Here is a 26,531-nt window from a genome sequence, read left to right on the forward strand (position 1 = left end):
TTCTAGAATTGGACATTATTCTATAAATCATATGAGATAATTTATACATAATGTTAATAAATACACATATTTTGTATGATTATTCATAAAGAAAACTATTGCGTTATATTCAAATTGTATCGTGAAATAAATGTTTTTAAAAAGACAAAAGTTTAATAGTTGAATCTGTAAATATCTTTTATTTATACACATCAATATATTACATTATTAAAAAGTTTCGTTAATTAGTCAATAGACACATGATCAATTTTTTTTAACTTTTTCGATATTCGATATTAATGATTTATTCATAAGAATTTATCGTATTTTATTCGATGTTTATTCGAACAGAGATATTCGTTAGTCGTTGAAAAATCTGCATTAATCGACATTTTTCATTATGGTAGCAATATTTCATCGGAACACATATTTGAATTAATTGTGATTCTTTCACGAGATATACGTTGTTCCGTTAAAAACATTAACTTTCACTTGTATGTCGATATTTATTTATATTTATTACATAAAAAGGATATGTTTTTAAAGCTAAACTATTATTTTAATTTTTACGCGCAAATGAGAGTCGCGGCGAGAAAAAGCAAGTGTTGCATCAGTCTCAATATATACAAAAATATTTATGTTAAAATTCAAAATGCGAACAGGAAGCGTTTCAAAAACCTGGAAAAAGTAACTTGTGTATCTCGTGAAAGTACTAATTTGGACTAAGAACTGGAAGAGCGGAATACGCATTTTGTCATGCGTGTACAGTCCTAAGTCCTATATACATATTATATATATATATATATATATATAAAGAAATTTGAACCGAAATATATACGTTAACGTTCTTTCCGTTTGTAATTTAAAAAGTTGTAGTATTTCAGGTTTTCAAATATTTGATTTCAAAATTGCGGTTTTTACAAATGTCGTGAAACATCGAGCTCAGGATGACATTACGAGAAAAGTAAACATCTCTTGGATAAATTTGCTAATTATGATAAGAAGGGGTGAAGTATTGAGTGCCTGGTGGAGCTCGATAACCAGGATAGGTACTGTTCAAAGCGTGTTGAGCGAAAAATCCGCTATAGTCCTTGTGCACTCTGCGAGGTCTAACAGCAGGACCTCTCGCTAATTCCATCCTAGCTCTGTTTTCGGCTTCCGTTTGAGCTCTCACCGATGCTGGCGGCCACTTCAAGTCTCCTCTCATGTTTCCGCTTACTGGAGCCTTTGTCGCGGCAGGTTGTGCTTGGTAAACTGGCGCTGGTGCCTGAAATAATATTTCGTTATTTATAAATATCAGGATACAGCTTAGGCCATTAATACTATAATTTCTAATCTAGGTTATATACGAGGCTACATACGTGAATTATATGATTTGCATGATATGTTTTTTAATCTGAGAACAGCATTTAATATAGTTGATAATGATGCTTTCAACTTTTAACCCTTTCGCTACGGCAGTGTGCTCCGTCGGAGTGACACCGCTGTACGGGCCATCGTGCCGCTGGAATAGTGGTACTGCGACGGAAAGCGTGCATATGTTGCGCGTAGGTAAACTGGTATTGGGACTTACATCTTTCGGTGCAGCCTCGTCATTATCCGGATCGTACGATTCTTTAAGTGTTATACAACAACATATTTGGAGATTTTGCAATTATTATCAATAAAAATATATTTAAAAATTAAAAATTACATTTTACAATAACAAATTAAAATTCTCAAGTAGTATCCCGCAGACGTCGTCTATAGGCGACGCTCGTACACACAGGTCATCGCGCGGATGTCGTTTATAGGCGACGCTCGTAGCGAAAGGATTAATGTATCTAAAGTATAGCAAATAAACACATTTAAAATGTTTATGCGTGAGAACTGTATTTGCGCTACCTCTTGTGGACATATCTCTACCAAAGAATGTGAGAGTCTTCTTTTAAATGAGGGCCTTCTCATAAACAATGTTTTCAGTTTCACCATTAGGTGCTAGTAGTAAAGTCTGTAGCTAGAATTCACGTGTGAATATGTTACGTATAATTGACTATGTGAGTACGGATTCCGCAAATCAACGTCAGCTACTTTCAGAGTTTAACTCTGCGATTGGAGTTAAGTCCTCATTGCAAAGCAAACTCTGATAGAAAGTTGGGGACGTTTAAATTGTAACGATAAATCTGAGGGGATTATAGGTATTCTACGAATAACGACTTTTTCGCCTGCACCACACCAATCAATAATAAAAGTGCAATCCAAAGTAAATAGTTGCCTCTATGACATAATCTCTTAAAATATTGACTTGTAGATGGGTATCATTTCATAATTTTGGAGGATTAATGTCTCGTAATAACATTATCGGTGTACCTATTTTTAAAGTAAGTGCGTGTGAAGGTAAACTTGGTAGGTTTATGACATTAAGGAGTTATACTGGGAAGTTAATCACATCTTACTCATTTACAACCGTGTCGACAGACAGGTAATAGTGAGCAATTTAGCCAGTATCTCCAATTTTTTCAACCTTTAATATATTAGAAAAGGCTATTTAAATGAATGAAATGTCACAAGAAAATGTCATAAATAATTATAAGTACTTTTAATTTTACTTTATAAGTAAACCTAAACCTAACCTCAATCTAGCAAAACCCCAGATAATTTCGTTATTTTGCGATTCGTCTACCAGGGGTAAATCGGTAAACTTGTCAATGAAAAGTGTTCTCCGCTCGGCTTTAGCTTTCAAGTTGGATTGGATTAGTGGCAGTCGCCCTGCGACGGCCAACCAGCATTTCACTACTTAATCACTTCAAAAATTTATTAATTCATTGGATGTTAGTAAGGTGAAACATCGAAGTACTGGATTAATACTACTGTTAATACAATCCAGTTTTGCTTGTTGAGAAATTTTTTGGATTAGGGTTAGATTTAGCTCTAGCGAGCAAATTGTGCAATAAAGATGACGAAATTTTCTGCGATTTCTTCTAGATTGAGGTTAGCCTTAGATTTAGTTCGAAAGTAAAATTAAAAGTATATACGTACAACTATTTGTAACACTTTTTTTGTGATATTTTGCTTATTTAGATAGCTCTTCTTAGCATATCAAAGCTTAAAAAAATCAGAGATATTGACCAAATTGCTTACTGGCCAGGGATCATTCCGTTAATGCTTCCGATCGTTTCATTTTTCGAAGTTAATGAATCTTGTTTTTGGAACCGTATAAGTTGTTTATTTAAGATAAGGTGAATCTCTGGATAAATTAATAAAAAAGGTTTCTCCCATAATCTAAAAATTATCGAGTGTTGGAAGAGTTAAAGCATTTACAGATTGATGTCTTTACTATGGGACTCGGGAGGGGGCTTAGTCGAGCAGGCGGCCCCAGACGACCTAGGAACCGTCGAGGAGCACGCGTGGGACCAGTGACGATCCCAGCTGATCAGCGAAGGAGGCGAACACCGAGACGCGGAGGCAATTCTCCCAAATTGGGGGACATGGAGAAGCCGCCGCGGCCTTCCGCTCACCTACAGGACGACCCAGGTACTCACTGGACACAGCGTGTTCGGGGAGTACCTGAGGAAAATCGGACGGGAAACGACATCTGTCACCACTGCGGGGAGGGCAGGGACACGGCGCAGCATACGCTGGAGTCTTGTCCGGCGTGGGAGCTGCCCCGCTACATCTTGCGGCGCGTCATAGGCGAGAGGCTGACCCCCTCAGCAATCATAGCAGCGATGCTGAGCGGGTCACAGGAATATGAGGCTGTCCGCCTCTTCTGCGTGCGAGTTATGCTCGCAAAGGAGCGAGCAGAAAGGGAGGGAAAAAGAAATTCCCACCCGTGTAGGATAACGCGATGGAGGAGGATGGCAGTCAGGCGGCCTAGAGCCGCTTCATCGCCGCCACAACGGACCGCGACTAGGAGTCAAATTCAACAGTCAGGGAATCTATAGGACCGGCTCGAACGAGAGGACGCGGGAGGGGGTGCAACAGAAAGATAATTCATAAGAGGTTCTTGGAGCACCCTTGTCATACGCGTAGGATGGCCAACGTGGAGTTTTAGTCGGTAAGAGTCCGACACTATTCTGCTGCTGCCGTTATTAGCGGCAGTGGAGTGTCCATGAGGATTTCTCCACGTGCAAGAAAAAAAAAAGGAAAAAAGATTGATGTTTTTAAAACAAATGTAAACTCTTTTATCAAAAAGCAATTTTGATAATTTTCCCAAGATAATTTGCAGGATTACATCAGCGCAGCGTACAGAAATGAACTCTATCTTGAGAATTTTACGTACAATTAAATAACGTATTTACGACTTAAATAATTTTTCAAAATTGCGATTGAAAGAGATAGAAAAATTTTCGCACATAATTCATGTCTCTTGTACATACAAGATTCAAAATATTTGAAACATTTGTCAGATTTATTAGAACTATTTTTTCGCAAGTGAATTATAACGGAGGAACCGAAGATTGTAAACTTTATAAACGATTCCTCGAAAATTGTGAGAGTAGCACATATTTCAGGATTGAACTCATGCCAGGCGTTCTGTATTATTTCATACTAGTTCCGCAAATTATAGCGTTATAACTAGAATGTATCTAATATAAGAAACGTGCGTGGATGAAATACCCAATTTTATTTTGTTCTTTTTTTCTCTTTCTTTCGTTTCCTTCTTTATTTTATTTTATTTGCTTTCGTTATTCGAAATGAAAAATCTCTATTTCACATACATATATCTAAGTTTTAAATACCCATGCGTATAAATATATCATACATGGTAACAAAATACATGGCAGACAAATTTTAAGATGATTACTTTTCTGACAATTATCGCACTATATTATAGATGCTACATAACCAACAGTTCGAAGTTGTCCTTGCCATTACATATACACTCACACTCTAGCTACGAACGACGACGAGACTTTCAAAACATGAACAATATGTACTTGAGAGGATCAATATGAAACGATTCCATGCTGTATTTACTGTGAACTTTAATTAATTAATTCAAACACAGCGGTGTTTCGAATTAACCGAACGATAATAAGTCTATTTGACTTGAGATGCTAAATTTAAAATAACAATTTCTAAATTTAAATGAAAACCGCGGGTAAAGCAATCTACGCTCAGAAGATATAAAAATGGTTACATTACTACGAAAGAAGAAAAAGACATTTGTAGAAATATAGCAAATATCATGGGAACATCTGAGACAGGTCATAAGCAGGCATGGTAGTTATAAAATTAGCAAAAAAATGGATGCTATTACGCTGAACCAAAAAACTACAGCAAAGATGAACAGTGTTTCAAAGATGCAGTGGCATCCACCGCTTATCCGAAAAGGATTATTTTCGAACTGCTACTGATTTTTAAAATGGAGTCTACTCTACAAATGATCTGAATATTTTTGTAAGAACCGTTCGGGGTTATCTTCATGATTTCGGCCTCAGAGAAGTTTCGGACGAATTCAATACTCAGTCGTAAAAATCGGAAACTGGGAATTGCTTCTGCTCAGACACATAAGCACTGGGCAGTATAAGTATGAACAATATACTTGGAAATGGTGTTATTTTAGAGTAGAATTTAATAGCGGACAGTTGCGGACTATTGGTTATTCATTATTTATAATATAGCGCCATAATTCATAAAAAGATAGACGTCTTAAACTTTCATCCACTACTGTACATATCCGTTATTATCGATATTATTACAATATTTTCTACTACTGGGGGAAGATCTCCTTAAGGGAATTTAAGGTTACCGCTGGTACACTGTAAAGCTCGACGGCTGAGTAGTGCAATCTGATCCGAATTCAATCGTCATGAAAAAATACAAATTGTCCATGAGACAACGACGAAACTTTTTTATTTTTAATTTTTTAAAATAAAATTTTTGCTAATGTATTTGTGAGATTTTTCTGATTAAAATGAGATCAAACATGGTATAATTTTAGTCATATTTACAAGTACATTTAATGGACGGAAGAAGATAAGTTAATGTAACTAAATAGACAAATATGCTCCAAATCATTTCGTGTTTGGTCTTGTTTTAATCAGAAAAACCTCTAGATCACATTGGTAAAAGTTTTATTCAATAAAGATTGAAAATAAAAAAATTCTGCTGCTGCATCAACATTGTCTAACCGATGTGTTTCTTTTCATCAAGTCGACTTTCGCATCTCTTTCTCTTTAACTCGCGCTGTCTTTTTCTATGTTCGGCAAAATATCGTATGTGTTACATATAATCCAGTCCAGTACACGACAACTGATCGCCAAGAAGGAGTCTCGATTAATACAATTTTCTACTGATAATGACAGTTTAAACGTACAAAATGTACACATATACGAATGTACAAAGAGTTAATTGGAAATATTTAAATTAAAAGTATTACCTGTGAGATTGGAGGCTCCGGGCGAAGTGTGATTGTGGACGGCGGTGCTTCAAAAACGGCAGGGGCGTGAGTTTGTGCCAGTCGTGGTGAACTATAATCTTGAGGATGCTGCTGTAATTAACAACACGATCAGATCAATCTTATAAATTCTATAATCGCGATGCAATAGATTTTTCGAACGTATCGAGTATCCAAAGGAGACACATCTCGTATTATAACAGCCGTTGACTACACGCTTGTTTCCAGAACAGTGGAGAGAGGTACACATAAAACACTTGGAAATTACAGTAAGTTCCTTGTTATCGTACACGTCTTCTGTGAAGCGATCCACCTGTTGAACTTTTCAACTGTACATAGGTGTCGACTTTGAACAAAATTTTATAAATTTATACGTAATTAAGTGAGAGAAATTAAGAATATTTTGAATTTTATTCTTCTATTTCTAATTTTCTTTAAAAGGTATGCCACCTCTCATTTCTGTGATTGCTCAACTAGTTTTAATTTTGAATTTAAAATAATATCTAATCATTTATGAAGATAAAAGCATTTTTCACAAATACAATTATTTCCACGATTTACAATCTTTCTATCTGTATTATCACCTATATTTATTGTTGAAAACGTCGAATATTATGATAACGTATCAATGGAAAATAAACAATTGCTCATTTTAAAGCAGGCGAAGTCAGGCAAAATATGCTCGCAAAAAATAGTAGTAAAAATGCTACAAAATGTGTAATCGGATGTAGCCTAAATATTATACCTAGATACTATAAAACAAGTGAAATATAGATCGTATTAATCAAAAATGCATATTACAGTTCTACACAGTTAAAACATTATACGAGAAGAAATAGAATATTTGCAGATTTTTATCACTTGCTCTTACTAAATCCAACAGTCTTTTCCTAAATTCCTACGACAAAATACAATTCTTCGCTCTTCGAATAATTCCAACGCACTGCTTGCACAATGTAACGGAAGCCGACACCTATGCTTTGACCACTTACCTGAGCACGATGATCTTGTTGCTGTTGCTGATTGTACCAATTCGGCTGTATCGGTTGTTGCGAGATAGGAGAAGTAGCCGGTGGTGTTACCGGTCGCCAACCCTTTGGCGCTGACTGAAGTTGAAAGTGTGACGGTTGTCGCAGTGTTCCACCAGGACTAACAGGTGACGGAGACGATGGAACGGCGCTTCGAGTCGACGAACGAGCGATCGTCGAAGGCGGCTGGGGTGATGAACCTGACGAGGGACTGCTCTGGTACGAGGCGAGATCACCGATTCCACGAGTCTTTCGGAGGGAAAATAAAAGGGAAAACAGAGGCTTTTGTAGGTATCGCCAATTCAGGCATCGAACGGTGAATTTTGCTCGCCCGGCTCTAATCATCCTTTCGAATTGTTTCGAGCGCGTTACTGAGGCATGTTTCTTTGGAGAAATAGTCTCGGGATATCCGCCTCGATATCCATGATGGTGTAGTCAACCGCGTCGTAAAATGCATATTTACATTTTGTATTAATACTATGTATATGATTTGCAGACGTAACGTGTATCACAGTCGTCGGGACACGTGCACGAAGTCGCAAATAAACTGACTACACTGAGATTTCCTATATAAACTTCTCTCATAAAATTTCCCACTTTGTAAAACACTGAATATAATTCTTTATCCAATTCTTTCCAAAGTAAGGTATAACTTAGATTATAAGTTTTAACTTATTGATTTATAAAATTAATTATTTGCTAATTTATAAAATAATGTATATCATCGATTTAGAGAAAAAGCTTTGAGAACAGCGGCGATATGGATTTCGATATTATGAATTTTTTTAATTCGATTTCATTTTTGTAATTCGATATTTCGAATTATATATTAATGCTGCTACTGTAGGATTCTAAAGTATCTAAAGTATTACAAGTATCGTTATAGTAACTCAAGTAATACAGAAGATCAAATATGTTGGTAATCCTCAATGTAATCAAACCTTGTAATTGTAAGATATAATTGTAAGATAAAACAATAAAATTGTAAAATTTTCATCGGAGATTTAACGTATTTTTATTTCCATAGTGTATTTCACAGCCAAGTGTTAAAACAATATGTAGCCTTTTTTTAACTTGAATAAATGTCGTAATATTCTTTCTTAAATATCTATATTATGTTTGCAACTGGCTTTGTCGAGTCAACCAGCAAATTTGATAATGTGGATATCGTGTGCGTACGGATAACACTCAATAATGTTTCCACTCCATTTTCTTATTTTTCATTCCAGTATCTCGTATGGCTTCGTTCTCTTCAGTCTCCTGACTCTTGCTACAGCACGCAGTATCAAACTATATTCTAACCAACTGGGTAAAGACCTATCACGAGACAAGGAAACGAAATTTCTGTTTCCTGTATCGGTACTTGTATCGCTTTTATCTATTTTGCCGCTTTTGCATTGATTCTAAAATGGTACTAAAATTGATCTCGTATTGGTCTTTTGTTCTGTAATTGAAATATTATAATCCAGTAAATAAAGTTGATTATCGTGTCTTTTATTGCTTATTTTTATCATATGGCTGTTTAATGTCTGCAATAAAGATAAAAGTGTTACAGCATTTTGAAACAACGAACTTTGGCGTATTTAAACTGTAGATTCGAAAATTATATTTTACAAAACGATTGGATAACGAATCATATATGTTTTTATATGTTACAGGAAAATCTTCCTTGCGCCATCTAAGTGTATTGTAATCATGTGATTGGTTTGCTGTGTCCAAAATTCACACGCAAACGTTTAACATTTATAGGAAATCTCACCTTTAAGCCTCGTCCAAATTAGTCAAGTTACTTGAATTCAAGGCATTTGAGTTGAAGCAATCCAATTTCAAAAGTAATTTCAAAGACTTGGTGAAAAATAAAAAGAAGGTATGTAGTTATAATGTCAATTATCAATTATAATTATAAAAATAACAGAGAGATATTGTATACTATCGTGCATAAGTATATGGTTGGACCATTCTAAATCATACGTTTAACTAAAGTGCGATCAAGTGTAAAGTTGAAAAGAAGTAGATGTTAACAATTAGCAATTAACTTTTGAACCATTTGAAACATGAAAGTACTGTATATATTCCAAGCGAAAATAAAATAACAGAAGTAATTGACACGAGTAAAATGTTTCAAATTACTTGAAATGAGGTGTTTTGAATAATGTTTCTTTAACCATAGTAAGTGCACTTTACGTTAAGTGAACGAAAGTTTCACGCTAATGAAGAGATTTCAATTTACTCAAATTTACAGTGGCTACAAAATGTATTGACATCTTTTTCTCAAATCCTATATTTCATTCTCACAGTACGAAATTTTTATAGTCGTACTAAAGTGCTATTAACTAGATGACACGAAATTATTATAATTAAATATTATAATTATAAAATATTATATATTTTATTTATTTTTTTTTAATTAATTAATGCATATACATATACATGCAATAGATATATGGCAATAGTTTTCCTAGCCACGACAAGTTGTTTGAGTTTAGGTAACTTGACCAATCTGGGCGGAGGTTTACTGTGTAACAGCAAGCACGGAAGAAACAGTTCACATTCGTTAAGAAAAAGAGAGGAGAAACATAAAATGAGGAATCTTTGATGCACGCATAACAGATGCACGGGCAAGCAACGACGATGCGGGTAAAAAAATGAGACAAAAATCACATGTAATTCGGGCAAAGGTGCAGGAGTCTATCGTTTTCCGTTACGATAAATATCTAAGTGTCATTGCAGTTACAGAATCGTGTTTTAAAGTTGTAGATCGTAGAATATGTACAAAGTTCTAGAACTATGGTTCGGTAGTATCACTAATTTATTCTATAGAAACACACTAGTCGCTGGTATCTAACGCTAGTTGCTCTATTCAGTGTCATTATTAAGCATACGTATACTTTCGACAAGGTTCTTACAAGTGGTGAAATTTACCTTTGCTTGTACGGGTCCTTGCTCCACGAAATCTAAATCCTGATCTTCTGGAGGTGGAGGCCAAGCTACGCGCTTAAGTCCTGCAAATAATTTAAATAACTTTTATTATGATACGAGTTAAAAGATGTATCTGTTATCTTTACTTATTTACATTAATTTATAAAAAATACATGTACATGTGGCGATTTATTTTATTAATTACACAGTTGTACACTGTGGAATACTTGTAACAAGAAAACAGTGTATTTAGTATTTTAGTTTACGATATGTGTAACTTATTTGTATTTAACGTAAAAGTATCTTTACTAATCAAATGTCCTAACAAGGAAAGGAGCAAGTGAAAAGTTCATGGAAATTCACTGTCAAATTTCTATTCAGCAAATTGACAAAGACTAAACGCTACAGGAAAATCAATTTTCGATTTTGAACTTAAAGGAACGTTTATTAAAATTATTATATTGTTTATTGTTGTTTATATTCACTATATATATTCACTATAATCTGTTAACTATTTCTCGAGATTGGAATTTGTTATGCTCATTTACCATGAATATGTATGTATGTAAATACCGAAATTTACGCTATGTAATCAGTAAGATCAGTATGTATTATATTTGTATAATAATTAGATTTGTGTAAATAAGTTTAAATTAATTCTATATTGGAGTTCGGATAGTAATGACGAAATGCCTGATTCGAAATTGAAATATGTATTATAGAAGGCATTGTGTAATTTTAAGTAACCGACATATAAATGCATCATATTTACATCTTCAGGAAAAGCTATTGAGAAGTTGACAAAAGCTTATTTGTAATTTATACAAGGTGACTTGACCGAGAAGGCATGTGCACTGACGCATCATGTTGTGTATTAACTAATTTTAAGCCATGACGTGTGCAAATGTTCATGTATTTATAAAATAGATGTTAACATCTTCAAAAATTTCATTCTACTTCTCAATATTCTTCAGAAATGTAAATATTTAAAATTTCATTTTACTACCCTATTATATTAAAATTTCATTATTCTTCAGAAATTTAGATATTTGAAGCAAATAAAATGTACAAGCTTGTAAAGTTTATCCAAGTTTTGTACAAATCATCGTCATTACTTGTCATCGTATCTCATACTTAACAAGTGTATCGACGCATTTGGCTGGGAACGCTGGATCAAATTTCATTCTCCGTGTTTAATAAAAAAGAAGCGTGGAAAAGAGTCGTTACTACGTCAATAAAACGAATTATTATTCACGCTGCTATACCGCAACGTGGTACTGGCCAAGTTTATATTTACGCGATTATTGCTGAAGAATTTTCACAATTTCGGCCCAGCCTTGCTGTATTTTTAGGTTCTTTGGTTTTGGAGCCTTGAATATTGGATATCAACGCGAGACCATGGATACAAAAATAATTTTGTAGAAATAGAAACGAATTTCTTACTAATTTACTTCGATATAAATCTAAATAATTTAAGACTTCAACAGGTGCTCGGCACGAAAAAAACACACTCAAGTTTCTATTTTGAAATTATTTTGTCAGTATTACTGTATTGGTAGATTGCTTGTAAAATCGTTAAATATTTCTCGTGAAATAATTCCTATTGATTAAATGTTTGGATGTATTATTCCGATAGTGACACAATCTTCACTGAGATTGTATGAAAGAAAATCAACTATATACTCCTAAACTTATGTTAGTCAAAAATTTGCATCGTTACTAATCTTGACAGGTGTTCGCTATCGCATTTCAAATATATAAGATATCTGTTTGTTTAATCACACTTGAAGCAACATTGCCTATATTCCATTAGTTCGCAGAATCTTCGACTTTCCACGTAACGAATTTATGAAACGAATACCGTTGTATACACAGTTTTAATACAGTTTCACAAAACACGCTTATGTTAATAACAAACGCCAATTCTTTCCCTAAAAAAAAATAATCTGGAGTATAATTACTTATATGCATGTAATATATTATAAAATGTTATATTATAAAACGTAATTTCCTCGTATTCAATAGACACTCCACAAGTCACAGTTTACAACACGGTAAATTTCTGGCACAATAAAATCATGAAAATTGCATGACACATACGAAACAGTATTACAAATCATACGCACACGTCGGGTATACACACGTCAAACTTTCACTGGCAGCCGGCAATTTGAAATATTCTCCGCAAAACGTACCGTTGTTTAACACGTCTTTCTACAAAAAAGTTCACTCAGCTACAGGGAAGAAGAAGTAGTAGAAGAAGAAGGATACGACTTTGCCAAAACGGATACTCGCCAACAACTGACGCTACCTCCAAGTCACCTGTACCTTTCATTATTGTAGATCGTTTTAGTCACCGATTTTAGAGGATTCTTGGTAACTGGCCAGTAAGTGGGGGATTGATATTAACACGAATGAGAAGATGTTACGAATTCCAGAAGGATCACTGTTCAACAAATGACTCTTGCTTTTTTATTAACTTATTTTAATTACAGACAAGATAGACATAGATAGAGATAGCTGTCCTAGTTAACTTTAACTATTTATACATTTTATACAACGACTTAAATGACAGCCAAGATTATCAGTAGCAAAGGAACTCTGACTTTTTTCACAGGTGAAAATAATTATAGCTTTATCAATACATTTTTGCAATAATGTCTAGATGTAATAAGTTCCTACATAAATTATTTTCGATGGTCGATGCACTGTTTCACAAAACAAGTATAATATAATGCATGTTTCTATAATTCTATAAAGGAAGAATGAACAATTATAATTACAAGCAATAGAAACTGTAGAAAATAACCGAATTGTAGGTAAGTAATAATGACACGATTGTCTAATTACCAAATCAGCAAATTTCAAGCAACAAGATGATTATCTGCGGCCAATATCTGTAATCATACTTACTGTCACTGCTCATGAAACAGGCTGTTTTTAATCAATGACGAACAACAAAAGCAAAGAGGCCAAAGATCACCAAGCAAGGATAACAAGCAGAACTTAACACTTAACTGCTATGATAAAACGGAAATGTATTAACTCTTTAGTGAAATTGTAACATATATCAATAAGGAATTAAAATTATAAAACTACTCTTTAAATTACAATATATACATCTGTGTATGTATTATATAATTGGGGATTACTAAGACATTTTATTATTTGAGAAAAATAGTAGTATAAGCCAATTCACAATTTTTTTTGTATAAAACAATATTCTAATTCATTATATTATAAGAAACTCACAAACTCATTATTCAACACTCATATTTCCAAAACATGAAAATATGTCATAGCAGAAAGTAAAATTATAACTTAATCAACTATGAAACTGAAAGGGTAACACTTTTAAGAATTGAAATACATGTGATTAAATTAAAATTCTCAGAATTTTGAATTACATAAGTTTATCATTGTGATTTCCAGTCCGCTATCTAATGTCATGTATTACTTGAAAATATACTTATGACAATATTCATAATAAGATGTTTCTAGAATACTTGAGAATCTGTTAATAGCAGTTAAGGATTAAGAAAGGACCGATCAAAGTTTTGTCGTGCAAGTGACATTGTTAGTGTTCACCTCTCCGTAGATACGTTAAACTGGCTGAAAGTGATGTTAGTCTCCCTGGTTCATGATTAGCAGTTGCAGCATAAGATTCGCTTCTTGTTAGTCTTCTTCGTTTGGGTTAATGCGCGACTTGATGCTTCGGTGGCTGAAATCTTTCGATTAATTCCCTTTATACAATGCATATGTTATTTTTTCTATGTACATTGATCTGAAGTCGTTTCTTAGGAATGAATTATATTAAATTATATTACATGTATGTATGTATGTAAACGTATAAACTGATACATTGAGAAAGCACATACAATTGTATGATTGTTAACTATTATGGTATCAGTTGACAAAATATTCAAGTTCGTATTTCGAACCTACCCTGTCAAAGAAATATCTATTTGCATGTGCAGTTTGACATTTAGCCAGATACTTGAAACGAGGAGGATAACACTTTTATTTTATGTTGAACATAAAATCATTCGTTACAGTGATGTGCAAATTCTGAAAAACTATTCGACGAACTTACAAAGTGATTAATGACTATTTGCATTCTATTGAAAAACACTTGGGGAACTGAGTTTCTAATATACTGTACGTTTATAATTGTAACTATAAGCGATAACTATAAGCGATATTTTTAACAATTTGAAATCGTTTGTAAAATAAATTTAATATACAGAATGTCTCCGAAATCATAGTACAAGCAGTGGGATAGTGATTCTGCATACAAAAATAAGTCGAAAAAAAAGAACGGAGGCGAATATAATGAGCCTTCGTTTTCGAGAGAAATTAGTTTGGAGATCCGTCAGCTGCCCCTTGTGGTAATTGTAAGTTTCGAGTTATCCGACTTTTCTTTCTGCTCGTATCGATGATAACTTAGTTAGACGGGCAGAGCTATGCATGGAGCGGTTGACATTTTGAACACTTGTTACGTTAATAAAACGATTTTTAAAGAGTAATATCTCTATCCTTATTTATAAAATCATTTCCAATATAGACACTGTGAAAATAACATAACAGTAATGATAAGAAGCAAATTGTGACATTATTCATGTTTATAGATATCAACAGGAACGGAAAGACCTCAAAACTTACAATTGGTATACGGACGCCTGACGTATCTTCAAACTTATTTTTCTCAAAAACGAAGCCTTAAACGAAAAAATATTATCCTTCTTTTCCGATTTATTTTTGAAAATGGAATCATCACCATGATGATTGTACCATGATTTCGGAGACACCCTGTATAAGTTACTTTATAACCTACTCTAACTTCGTCTTGAAAAAGTTCAATGTACTAAAAAATGGCAAGTAACAGACGTTTTTCTATAGTTAGATGTAATAGAGGACGTTCTATACGAGATCATTTACATTTTACATGATCACGTGAGGTCATTTACCAGACTATGTACAATATACATACACGTACATATTATCTGTCTTATTCTAGAGATAACGTTACATTGAAAAGACGCTGATTTAGTAGCAAGAAACGACTTCTCGGAAAGAACTCGGATAATTTTTATTTACTTACTGGGTTGACCACCTCGTTGCCTTGCTTCTTCCTCTTCAAGCATTCGTAGAACCGCACTGTTTTGTAAATTCGCTGGTTTGGCGAGTTGATTGAAATCGATCCTGAAAAATTCATTAAAGTTCATATTTATTATTCAAATTATCCACCAATAAATATCAGGTAAACTTTCTATTTATATTACACAGTAAAAATAACTTTAACAAGCGAAGTACAAATGGAACTGCCATAAAATATAGCTATTTATATCTGAATAAGTGGGGCATTGTATGCTCAAATTAGTAAGTTCATCTTTATTATTTACTACCACAATTTGTGGATTCGATATTTAGTAAAAGTATATGTATTTTAAACTGTCCTATATAATGTTATCTAAGAAGGATATTGTTATTAAATTAATAAGAATATGTATATAAATTTCATCATACAGACAAAAGTGTAAAGAATCTAACACTATCTCTATTGATAACCTTTATTTTATTTGTTAATCTTTGTCCCCCATTTTCGCAACTTAATGTGTCCCTCGTGTATCAGATTGACAGAATGTGAATGAAACGAGAAGATGAATAATTAATTTTGCTTTTTGTCGTTCACACGCGCTTACAGTAATTCTCCTTCAGAAGTATCAGATTTCATTCGCAGGTCAAAGGTACCGAAAGATTGTTCTATAAATGACGGAATAGTACAATCTTCTACCGGGAAAGGGGGTCAAATTGACAAGAGAGATGGGTGAGAGTTAAGTTAAGTTTAAATTTTCATCTGAAACCTTGACTAACGGCTGTACGATAAAATATAATATCCTCGACACTGAACATACATTATTGTCATACCTTCCCTTATTTGCGCTTTTTGCAAGCCTTGAATCTTTTCTTTATATTCTTTATTTTCTTAATTCTTCCTAAGTGAACGTACTTATAACGTAGTATCCTTAAAGTATAAATTAGAACTTTCACGTTCGGCGCGTTTTTTTTTTGTGAGTAAAGCCTTTAAGCAAATTCGAAAAATTCCTATAACGTCTCCAAACGTTCTAAATTAAGATTATTATAAAATTTTTGATGAACAATCATCCGTTTCGATGCATTCAATACAATTACGTAGTGCAAAGTAAAACACACGAAGTGTAGTGATAGTTATGTAGCGAAAAGACTCACATTTACGTATTAAAGATTAAAAGAAACAAGCACACGATACAGTCGAAGAAAAGAATCGAGATTAACCTTACGATATCTGTAATTCTTTCTCACAGTTAATTCGACCAATTCCTTCAAACCGAACCAAACTTATCCCTCCTATTTGTTTCGACACAATTATATGACAAAGAATAGACGCAGCTAGAATCACCTGCTTTGGGCGAGCATGTTGTTCACAAGGAAAGGGTTGACGATACAGAAGACAAGTCGTAAGTCGCACGAGAAAACTGGTGGTGTACCATGCACACCGAGGCCACCAAACGCGAAACTAAGTCAAGTACGACAGCGTTCGCGAACTTTGCGCAACGGCTATAGGATTCGAGAGGGGTTTATTTCTAACTCGTGTGATTCGGACTTCTGAAAATAACGGTCGACTCGCCAATGACGGCGAGAAGGCTGATTCATCGACTTGCAACCGGTCAGCAGCCACACGTTGACGGGAGGATCGATATGAATCCGTCAAACGACACACGTGGACCAGGTGCAGTCTATCTTGATCGACGCAAGGTGGTCGCGGTGCCAATGAATCCTCTGTCTTCTCATCTTCTCAACGTGTTTAACTATTCATCTTTAGAGACACTTCCGGATTCTGTCGTGCACCACGAAATTGCCAATTTTAATTGGAATCGGTTGGTTAAATGTAATGCACAAATTGTTGGCTGGCTTTTTATGTAATACAGATTGACGTTTCGATTAATCAGCTTTTATATATTGCTCATTATTTATTTGTTATAATTACTTTGCTAAGTTAGTTTGCTAGTTTAAACTATGGGACCATTTTAAACTTGAGCAAATTCTTAGAATTCTAGAAATTCTACAGATTGCATAAATCGAAACAAAAATTTCGACGAAAATAATGTGCCGAAGAAGAAGAAATTAAATAAAAATGGTAACGACATATTCTGCACATATTATAAAAAGTTGTAAAGATAAAGAAAGGATGAGCTAATTATAGATTTTTATCGAGGTAACGTGTGATTTTCTATTTCAGCGATCTAAGTGACTTGGTGAGGGAAGAATTATTTTTGTCGATATTGTTCAACGCGTTTCTTTCCATTACTGCATGCTTATAGCATTGTGAATCAGCAGTGCAATTATTTTTTAGCATTTGGAGAATTTACAACGCATAAAATAAAGTTTTTATTCGTAAAATAACTCGGAAAATATGTAAAATGTACCATGAAAACGAAAGTGTCTACACTTTCGTATTACATAATATATAGTTAAAACGAATTATATATTATAAGTAAGATAATTAAATAAATTTTGTACTACTTTATAAGTGTATTACGTAGTGTGTGAGAAAATATACTATTGAAGTGTATGGTTGTATAGTTGTTCCCGAGAAATGTATACTATAGATTATACGTACTGAAATTGAAATTGGATTGCTTTTTCTCTCTATTAATAGTTATATAACCAAAACCACGTAAATTACTTTTTGGCATGTGTAACGTAGAACAGAGAACAGAAGATATTTTCAAAAGTTACACTGCATATCGGATTTCGACACAAATGATAAGTGGTGGCACAATTTGTATTGTTAAACTTATCAATCTTGAATATAGAAAAATCGACTTACCCAACTGCACCATTAGCTAGAACTTGAGTTTGCCTATCCAAAGTTTCCTGTATTGCTTGAGGTGAATACAAATTGATAGGAGAGTTGAATTGTTTGTTCACGAACATTGCCTTCTGCGCGGACATGCTTGTGCTTTTGGGCAATCACCTTTTAATTCTGAAAAATAACAAAAAGACAAAAGTTACGCAAAAAGTTATATAAAACTTTAAAATTTGGAGAGAAAGTAGATATTTATATCTACTGTTATCGTTATTTGATCTATGAATCTATAAGTATTTTCATTTAATTGTGAATTTTGCTAATAAGAAATAACTCACGTGTGACAATTTTATAGATCTTCTATAGTTGATATAATATTAAATATTTATGTTTTAACAATTTTGTGTGCCTCGAAAATATTTTAAACATTTGTAATGTTGTATTATATGTATATAGACTACAGAGTATATATATATATGTGCATATATATAGAGAGAGCATACCATGTATCTATATATGTATAGTCAGTCACAAAAATATTCCTACACTCTAAAGCAGAATAACTTTTTAAAAATAGGACCAAACTACTTGAAATTTTTGGAGACGTTACAGAAATTAGTTCACTAGATGATGTGTAAAAGAAATGTTGAGGAAATTGAAATTGGTAGGGATGAAGGTAGTAAAGGTCTTCTTATACAAATGTTGTAATAAAAATTTAAACAACACATTTTAAACATTTATATCAGTCATATACATGCTGAAAATTTTATCGAAATCAGTTAACACTGGTATAAGCTACGAACGGTTAAAAATGGTAAAAATCGCAGTTTTTCGGAACTTTCAGCTTATTACTGTAATAAATTTAGCTTGTTTTTGCATCGATCAATTTCGATACAATTCTCAACATGAATATAACTAACATAAATTTACAAAATGTACTTTTGAAATTTTCACTATAGATTCGCAAAAAAGTTATATAAGGTGACCTTTTCTACTTTCGTCGCCATTCCTCCAATTTCAATCTTTTCAACATTTCTTTTACACGTTATCTAGTGAACTAATTTTTCTAGCCTCTCAAAAAACTCAAATCGTTTAGTCTAATTTTAAAAAAGTTCTTCTGTATATATATATATATATATATATATATATATATATATATATATATATATATATTCTGTAAAGGGTTCTATATCGGTAAACATATCCGTATCAAATTTGACATGAATAATATAAATATCCGGCAATTATTAATACCTCATCCACCTCACCGATTTCAATGACTTTTAGATATGTTGCGGAAATCAACATTTTGAACAACTTTTGTCTATACATATAACCGCCGCTCGGTCTTAGTTTCCGAGATATTCGCAAAAAATTGTCGGTATCACTATATATACCACAGCATACGCGTTAGCATTGGTTGACGGCCGCTTCACAGCAACTGATACCTAACCAAAACCTATGTACAAAAGCTATAAACAGAGGATAAGAATTAGATTTAGATTAGGACGTTACATTATTCGGCCGTCAGAAAGCAGTATTATTAAGCCCGTACACTGTCACGGACGAACAATTGAAGATTTTTTTGTAGACAGCAATGTAAATGCAAAAATGTTGCTTTTTATCGTATATATAATGTGCTACATGCTAATGGGAACATTATAGTACAGATTTTAAGAGCAACTTCCATTTATAAATAAGTGGATGTAAATAAAGATTGTAAATAAAGGTGATGCCACTGGTATGTTCAACATCGCTTCTGTATAAAACGATATAAGTTAAGCAATAGACATGCTAGAACACATGGACACTAAATATCACTAATTTTATAATTAATATAATAATATTTATATTATATTTATATTATATTTATATTATATTAATTTATATCATAATAATTATTTTTCAGTTCTTACGCGGAACATTATAAAATATACTTTTATAGTAAAAATAAAAAGATCTTGAAAAAATATATTTTTTTTTATATAAGTTATTTAGGGACAAATAGGATTCAGTATGTGCAAATTTAAATGAATGACACATTCATTTTTCTCTACAACTAAAAAGCAGAACATACAGGCTTTTTTACACATACTTCTGCTAATGAATTTTGATTACATTAGTGCAAAGAAAAAAAAATTTTTGATTTGAATTATTTTACACAAGATCTTACAATAGTCAAAACAAATTAAATTTTGAAAATAATCTTTAGTCAGAGGAGCTTCTTCTCGCATCTAAAAAATCTGATGTTTGGCACTTACAGTGTTGTCTACAAAAAGTCGTCTATAGGCAAACTCCACTATATTGGTACCGACAGTTCTTTGCGAATATCTCTGAAAGTAAGCTAGACCGCAGGTTACATGTATAAGAAAAGGATGTTCAGAATCATGCCTCTGGCAATATATTAAAAAATCATCGAAATTGGTGTCGTGGATGAAATGTTAATATTACTGAATATTCTTCGGTAGCCTAGAAAAGATGTTGGGGAAATGAATGTGTAAAGTGAAATTTAAACAAGTGAGAATTTGAAGAAAAATATGAATATTAAAAAAATAATTTTATGAAGATTTAGCTTCTCAAAGAGAGATTCAACTGTACAACCCAAAAGTTCAAAATATTTATCCTCTCAAAAATCCGAGCGACGCATAGTTGCTCACTTTAACACACAGCTAGAAAAATATATTTATTGGAAAGAAAATAATAAAAAAAAAAGAAGAATAAGATATGTAAAATATATCATAACCGTTTCTTGTAATATTTAGGCCATGTTTAATCATTTTGAATATATTCCAAAGAATTAAAATTTGACGTAGTATTGTAACAATAATTACAAATTATTCTTTAATCTGTGCTACAATTATTCGTTTACCTATTTCAATCTGCCTTTTTAAAAGTACAAAAATATAAAACAAAGCCCGTTTCTTTGAATAACGCTACACGACTTGTAAAATGCGCAAATATTGACCTTCATAAAGAAATGTGCACGTAACTATTTGTAAGTAAAAATAGGCATAATTAACATCTATGATATGGCTATTAGTCACGCTAACTATTTACCTTAAAATTGTCGCTCGAACGATATTCACGAATCTGCGTATCACAGTATCCTTCGCAAATTGCTTACATATGTGGGTCAAATTAGGCAGAATAAGCGGGGCATTTGTATAATTATCGTTTGGCAAACCAACGCGGGATTTCGATTAAATCATTCTGTTAATCGAACATTAATTTAACATCTGTGGCTAATTTAGTAAATTCAACGAATCTCTCGCGCAGTTTGCCGTTGTAGTTAGTCGAAATTATGTCAGTAATTAATTACGTGCCTACTGATCTCGATTCAACGATACATTACCCTGGATTGGCACGCGAATAATTGGAAGAATAATATCGAATAGACCATAGATCTCGTAACATAAATATCAGTAGCCAACGATGATTCATTGTCGAACTGAACGCATATTGTAACCAAGTATTATACAAACAACTTCGCAACAAAGTAGGTCACGAATCATTGCCGCGCCACGATGATTCGGGATCGTTCGCTGAGTGTTTGGATATTCGATATCCAAACCAGAGGTGATCGTTGTTGGAAAATTCATGCCAAGAAATATACAGGGGTGTATCGTCATCGTGCGGAAAGAGAGACAGTCAGAACCACGAAATCTGAGCAAGTGGTAGTCACTGGACATCTTCGTCTTCTGACTCGCTATGACATAGTACTGATTTCCTCCGCAATTCGCCACGTATACCTCGAGTTCACTGGCATATGTATATGACTTTTAGAAATAGAAACGTCTTGTTTACCGTGTACACAACCACTTGTGAGGGATGTAATAGCAGCTATCCTGATGCGTGGTTAAATCTGAAAAAAGAAGGCAAAGAACGTGTATAATTTATAATATGTTTATAATAGTTATTTTGTTATAGCAGAAACAGTAACAAAAAATGAAAAAGGATACAATAAGTATAAAATGTATTGGTATAATTGATAGTTATAATAATATCTTTAAAATTCGTTACTTTTTCACAATGTTTAAGGTCTTTCATATATTTGTGATTCCTTGATAACAGCATTGTACAATATCCATTTTTATTTTTACATTTAAATATCCATTAAATTTGCGATAATTTCACATAGAAATATTTAATGGCGGAGGAATTATTTCCAAATCTTACTTATATACTGGTTCTGTCCATAGAGTAAAAATTACTTGAAAAAATGAAAGACAGAAGATAGATTTAAATTAAAATGTAAAATTATTTTGCCCTTTGTATTGCATTCATTCTAAAAGTTGAAGTATTGGATTGCCCTTACGATTAAAGTAAAATTTATCATCCTATAAAAATTTTCATATTTCTAGTTATTGTACATGTGTATAATTTTACATTTATAAAACCTCTCAAATGCAATAATTATTTTGAAAATATTAAGTTGTGTTATCATAAACTAATATGATAACACAGGATAATTGGAATACGAGTGAAGAATCAATAACTAGTGTAACTAATAGTGAAAATGAAAAGAACAGGTTTGAAATGTATTATACAGTACAATACACACACGCACGCATGCACGCACGCACACACATAAAATAACGAAAAAACCCGATTACATAATCAAAAGATTATGAGTTTGATCGAATTGCTACCCCAATAAATAATAAAAAAATATTAATCTACTTACAAATGTCTTTAACATATTTTTTATTAAAGAAAAAAGAAAAGAATATAATTTGTGCATCTAAGTTACACAAAAAGGAATAGAACATAATTTAAACCACCCGTTTTAGGATAAAATCTTGAACGGTTCGTCGAACGGTTCTAACATTTAGAAATGAAATGAATAGGTAAATTTCAGTAATACATAAAAGCCGATGACTCGAATGTGTCAGAATGGAAGGACCTCGTATTCTATTAGTTGAATCTTCATGTCAGTTTGGAACTCGGTTATACCTATATCGTCGCTAATGACCGGAAACTCGGACGAAAACAGCGAAGAATTAAAAAACGAAGAGCAAAGAGCAAAATAAACACGAGCAAAGCTCACGTTTATCTTACGAAAGTTTCAAATTCTCTTTGACGCGTCACTAGTGAGCAGCCACCGGTAGTCTACCGTAGTTATTTTTGCTACGAAATTCCTCCGAATATATCTGCATCGTCCGCAAAATCTCTACATCTCCCTCTTTCCACTTCGTGACCCGGAGCATCCAATGGTACTTCTTGTATTAGATTACAGCGGAATTGGGGATTCGATAGCCGCTACCGGATACCGGAAAGCCGGCCAAGCCTTTCGAAAGATTCGGCGACAATTAGTCTCGGAAATCTGTGACGAACGCTGTTTTTCGAGACTCGTACAATCCACACTACGTTTCCTTTACATAACTGATGTCTATTCCAAGCTCATTCGTTGGTATTTAGACGATGCTTGTATTGCAGCCTGCTGGTGAAGATTCGATTTCGATCGTCACGTCGCGTCGGGCAATAACAAATCGTGCCAGTTTTCCAAAAAACCTTGTAGATACATAGTTTCGCGTCTAAAAATGTTTGATCGTGTATTTTTTTTATATATATATATGTGTATAAATATATAGATACTTGCCAGTATCTTACGTAGCCTGGCAATGTGACCAAAAATGTTCGAAACAAAGTGGAACTTTGCCCTTGTTTTCTAAACAACTGTGTGACTTGTGTAGTTACTTATATGTTTATGTCATCTATTTTAGCGCTAACTATACGATAATGTCCTGCCTGTAAAAACTTTTGGCTACGTTTTCATGTTGCAACGAACTTTTTCAAATCTCAAACAGCATTTTTCAAAATTCGAAACAATGAAATTGACAAACACTAAAATTTCATTTTCAAACAAAATACATACTTGAACTCTGATTTTTTTGTTTAGACTTTAAACGAATGAAAGCAATAGCAATGTAATGGTTATGTTTCTTAGAAGAAATTGTAAGTACATATCGTAAATAAAGTACATATGTGAATTCTGGTTGTTTTATTTAGAGTTCGGGAGAACGAAAGCGATAGCAATGAAAAAGTTATGTTTCCTAGAGGCAATTGTAAGTAGGTATATGTTTCGAGATTTAATATTGATGAAGGAGAACACAAAACGTTTCTCGGTTCTGAGTCTAATACGGATAACATCGCTAATGTCGTAGTCGATAATAATCATTTGGAACGAATGTTACCAACGACCGTTTGAAAAATCAATTACTAGATACACAATTGTTGATATATACAATATATTCGATCGATTTCATAATCACGTGTTATCGACGTCGACTACTGACGATTTTTCCTTTTATAGCAAATGTGAAGCTCTGTTAAGGTACACGGCATTCTCAAGGAAATAAAGCACAAGGCGGAAGCAAAACAAATTTTTGTTCATTTGCCATGTAGTATAGAGAAAAAGATAGCAAAACGTAGATAAGTTAATGGCGCAGGCGGAATGTGTTTCTTATCGTTCCACGTTTCAAGTAAATATTTGAATATTCCTTAAATTGTACGATAAACGATTCGTCCGATAATAAAATAAACGGGAGTTTTCTGATGTTTTTATGATAAACGTGAAAAGTTATTACGAAAAATAAAATAAATAAAATAGAATACTTTATTCTTTCAGTGAAACAAATAAAATATACGATATAATTTTATCCTAGTACGAATATCGTTTGTAATTTATACGCTCCTCAATGTCAGATAGTATTGCTTAGCGTGAAATACGCGGACACGTGAACTCTCGTTCGTTCCCGTCATCACCGAAAATTTTCAGATAGTAACACATATCATACGTTATTTTGTAAGTTGTAAATTGTAATAAACCTTGACGCGTATGTGTTATGACAAGTCGTTACGTCGAAACGCGATAAACTTCAAACCTATACCACGTGTATTTCTTTCTCTATAAAATACTACGTACCATTATTAAAAACATTGATTGAAATAAAAACTGAAGAGAAAATTAATCAAAATTAAAAACTCCTCGGTTTTCTATACTGCTTCAACACGATCCGTTCGTAGGTACGTATTTCTATTTTTCGAAGAATCCAAGATAAACTTTTGTTTCTCTGTTTCGCTCGTGAAATAAATCATCCCCTGGGTCACGAAATTTCTGAGTTTACAGGACGAAAATGCGAAGCGTGACAATCACAGCGACGAGCACCTACCTTCGCGTTCGAACGCAAGGCACGCGGGTTTCTTGGGTGGCGAAACACACTGGACTCGGAAAAGCGAAAGCATCAGAGAACTAGCGAGAACCACCCCCTACCTCTCGGAAGAGCCGTCGAATCGTTCTCCTTTCCTCTTTTGACTTGTTAGTTATTTTCGACCCCCGTTCTCCACCAATCTCTTAACATCCAACGCCGACAACGCTCCTGGCAAACGTAGGAAACTGTTTTGCGTTTCCTGAAATTCTCTTTTTTCGAAATTGTTGACCATTCTCCAACAGACTTTGTTACTTACTGTTGCAATCAAACGCATGGATAAGGACGATCTTCTTTTGAAATGACGCACGTGTATCTCGTGATAATATTTTCTTCGTGTAATTTGTTTAATAATATTCGGCGTTATACGATTTGTTTCTTGTTCCTTTTAGTGAACGGGCATGTAAAAATTGATATCTTCTGCTTGAAATATACCATATGAAATACAGATGTATGCTTACAATAGAAATTTCATATTTATATCACAGAGAAAACGGAAGCTTATTTTTAGATATCTATACACTTCCTTGCTGGTATTTTTAGGAAAGCTCTGTAAAGTATAGCGAATAAGAGATTTTTTGCGTACTTGTAAAAAATTCATGAAAATCTTAGCTTTTCTGACGATACTAAAAATATCTCGATTAGATTATAACTAAAATAATTATAAAACTTAATTCTATACTCTAGAGTTAAATTATAAAATTACTTCAGAGATCACATTCTATGATTAGTATCGATTGGTATGCAACTTTTCAATGTTTTGTTAATTGTATTTAATTTTACAAGATATCATATGAATACAAAACTCGGAATTTTCTATTTGACAACACCAATGCAATACTATAAAAAATAATTAATTTATTTTTAGTGAAATTTCCTTTTTCTAAAGAATCTAAAGATTTTATAAGAGAACGGCAATTTAACTATTTATATAATCTTACAGGTATACTGATGTAATATCTTGCTTGATAAGTATCAAGTAATTCCTCAAGTAAATCATTAATAAATAAGTAAAATTTTATATATTAATCATGTTTCAAATATCTAAACAATTTTGCAAACAATTTTACAGAAAAATTTGTAAATATGTGTAAAATATAATATTTAAATGTTCGCATTATGTACGACATTCAATTTTTTACCAAGAGAGTCAAATAACTAAAATA

At 33.1% G+C, this 26,531-nt stretch overlaps 1 protein-coding gene across 10 annotated transcripts; it reads right to left on the reverse strand.

The window, feature by feature from the left end:
* Positions 1-151: 151 nt before the first annotated feature.
* Positions 152-25,858, reverse strand: LOC122571477 (probable serine/threonine-protein kinase samkC). 10 transcript variants are annotated; one of them, XM_043735268.1, is made up of 9 exons: positions 25,625-25,858; positions 25,431-25,553; positions 21,962-22,019; positions 18,179-18,334; positions 15,410-15,510; positions 10,312-10,391; positions 7,354-7,638; positions 6,344-6,454; positions 152-1,246 (listed from the first exon to the last, which is right to left on the reverse strand). In XM_043735268.1, exons 4-9 carry the CDS (start codon positions 18,301-18,303, stop codon positions 968-970), a joined length of 981 nt encoding a protein of 326 aa, XP_043591203.1. In that variant the 5' UTR covers positions 18,304-18,334; positions 21,962-22,019; positions 25,431-25,553; positions 25,625-25,858; the 3' UTR covers positions 152-967. The 10 variants fall into 10 exon arrangements, with proteins under 10 accessions (XP_043591203.1, XP_043591202.1, XP_043591201.1 ...); XM_043735267.1 differs by having other exon boundaries at positions 25,431-25,858; XM_043735266.1 differs by lacking the exon at positions 25,625-25,858 and having other exon boundaries at positions 25,330-25,480.
* Positions 25,859-26,531: the final 673 nt, after the last annotated feature.

Source organism: Bombus pyrosoma, linkage group LG10 (genome assembly GCF_014825855.1).
Source record: "Bombus pyrosoma isolate SC7728 linkage group LG10, ASM1482585v1, whole genome shotgun sequence".
Classification (NCBI taxonomy): Eukaryota; Metazoa; Arthropoda; class Insecta; order Hymenoptera; family Apidae; genus Bombus; species Bombus pyrosoma.

Excerpts from the sequence above, each read along its gene's own strand:
- LOC122571477 (XM_043735268.1), bottom strand. The coding sequence starts at position 18,303 with ATGTCCGCGCAGAAGGCAATGTTCGTGAACAAACAATTCAACTCTCCT. Across the intron at positions 7,639-10,311 it reads AAGGACCCGTACAAGCAAAG|ACTCGTGGAATCGGTGATCT; the intron begins GTAAATTTCACC and ends TCCCTCCGAAAG. Across the intron at positions 6,455-7,353 it reads AACAAGATCATCGTGCTCAG|CAGCATCCTCAAGATTATAG; the intron begins GTAAGTGGTCAA and ends TGTTAATTACAG.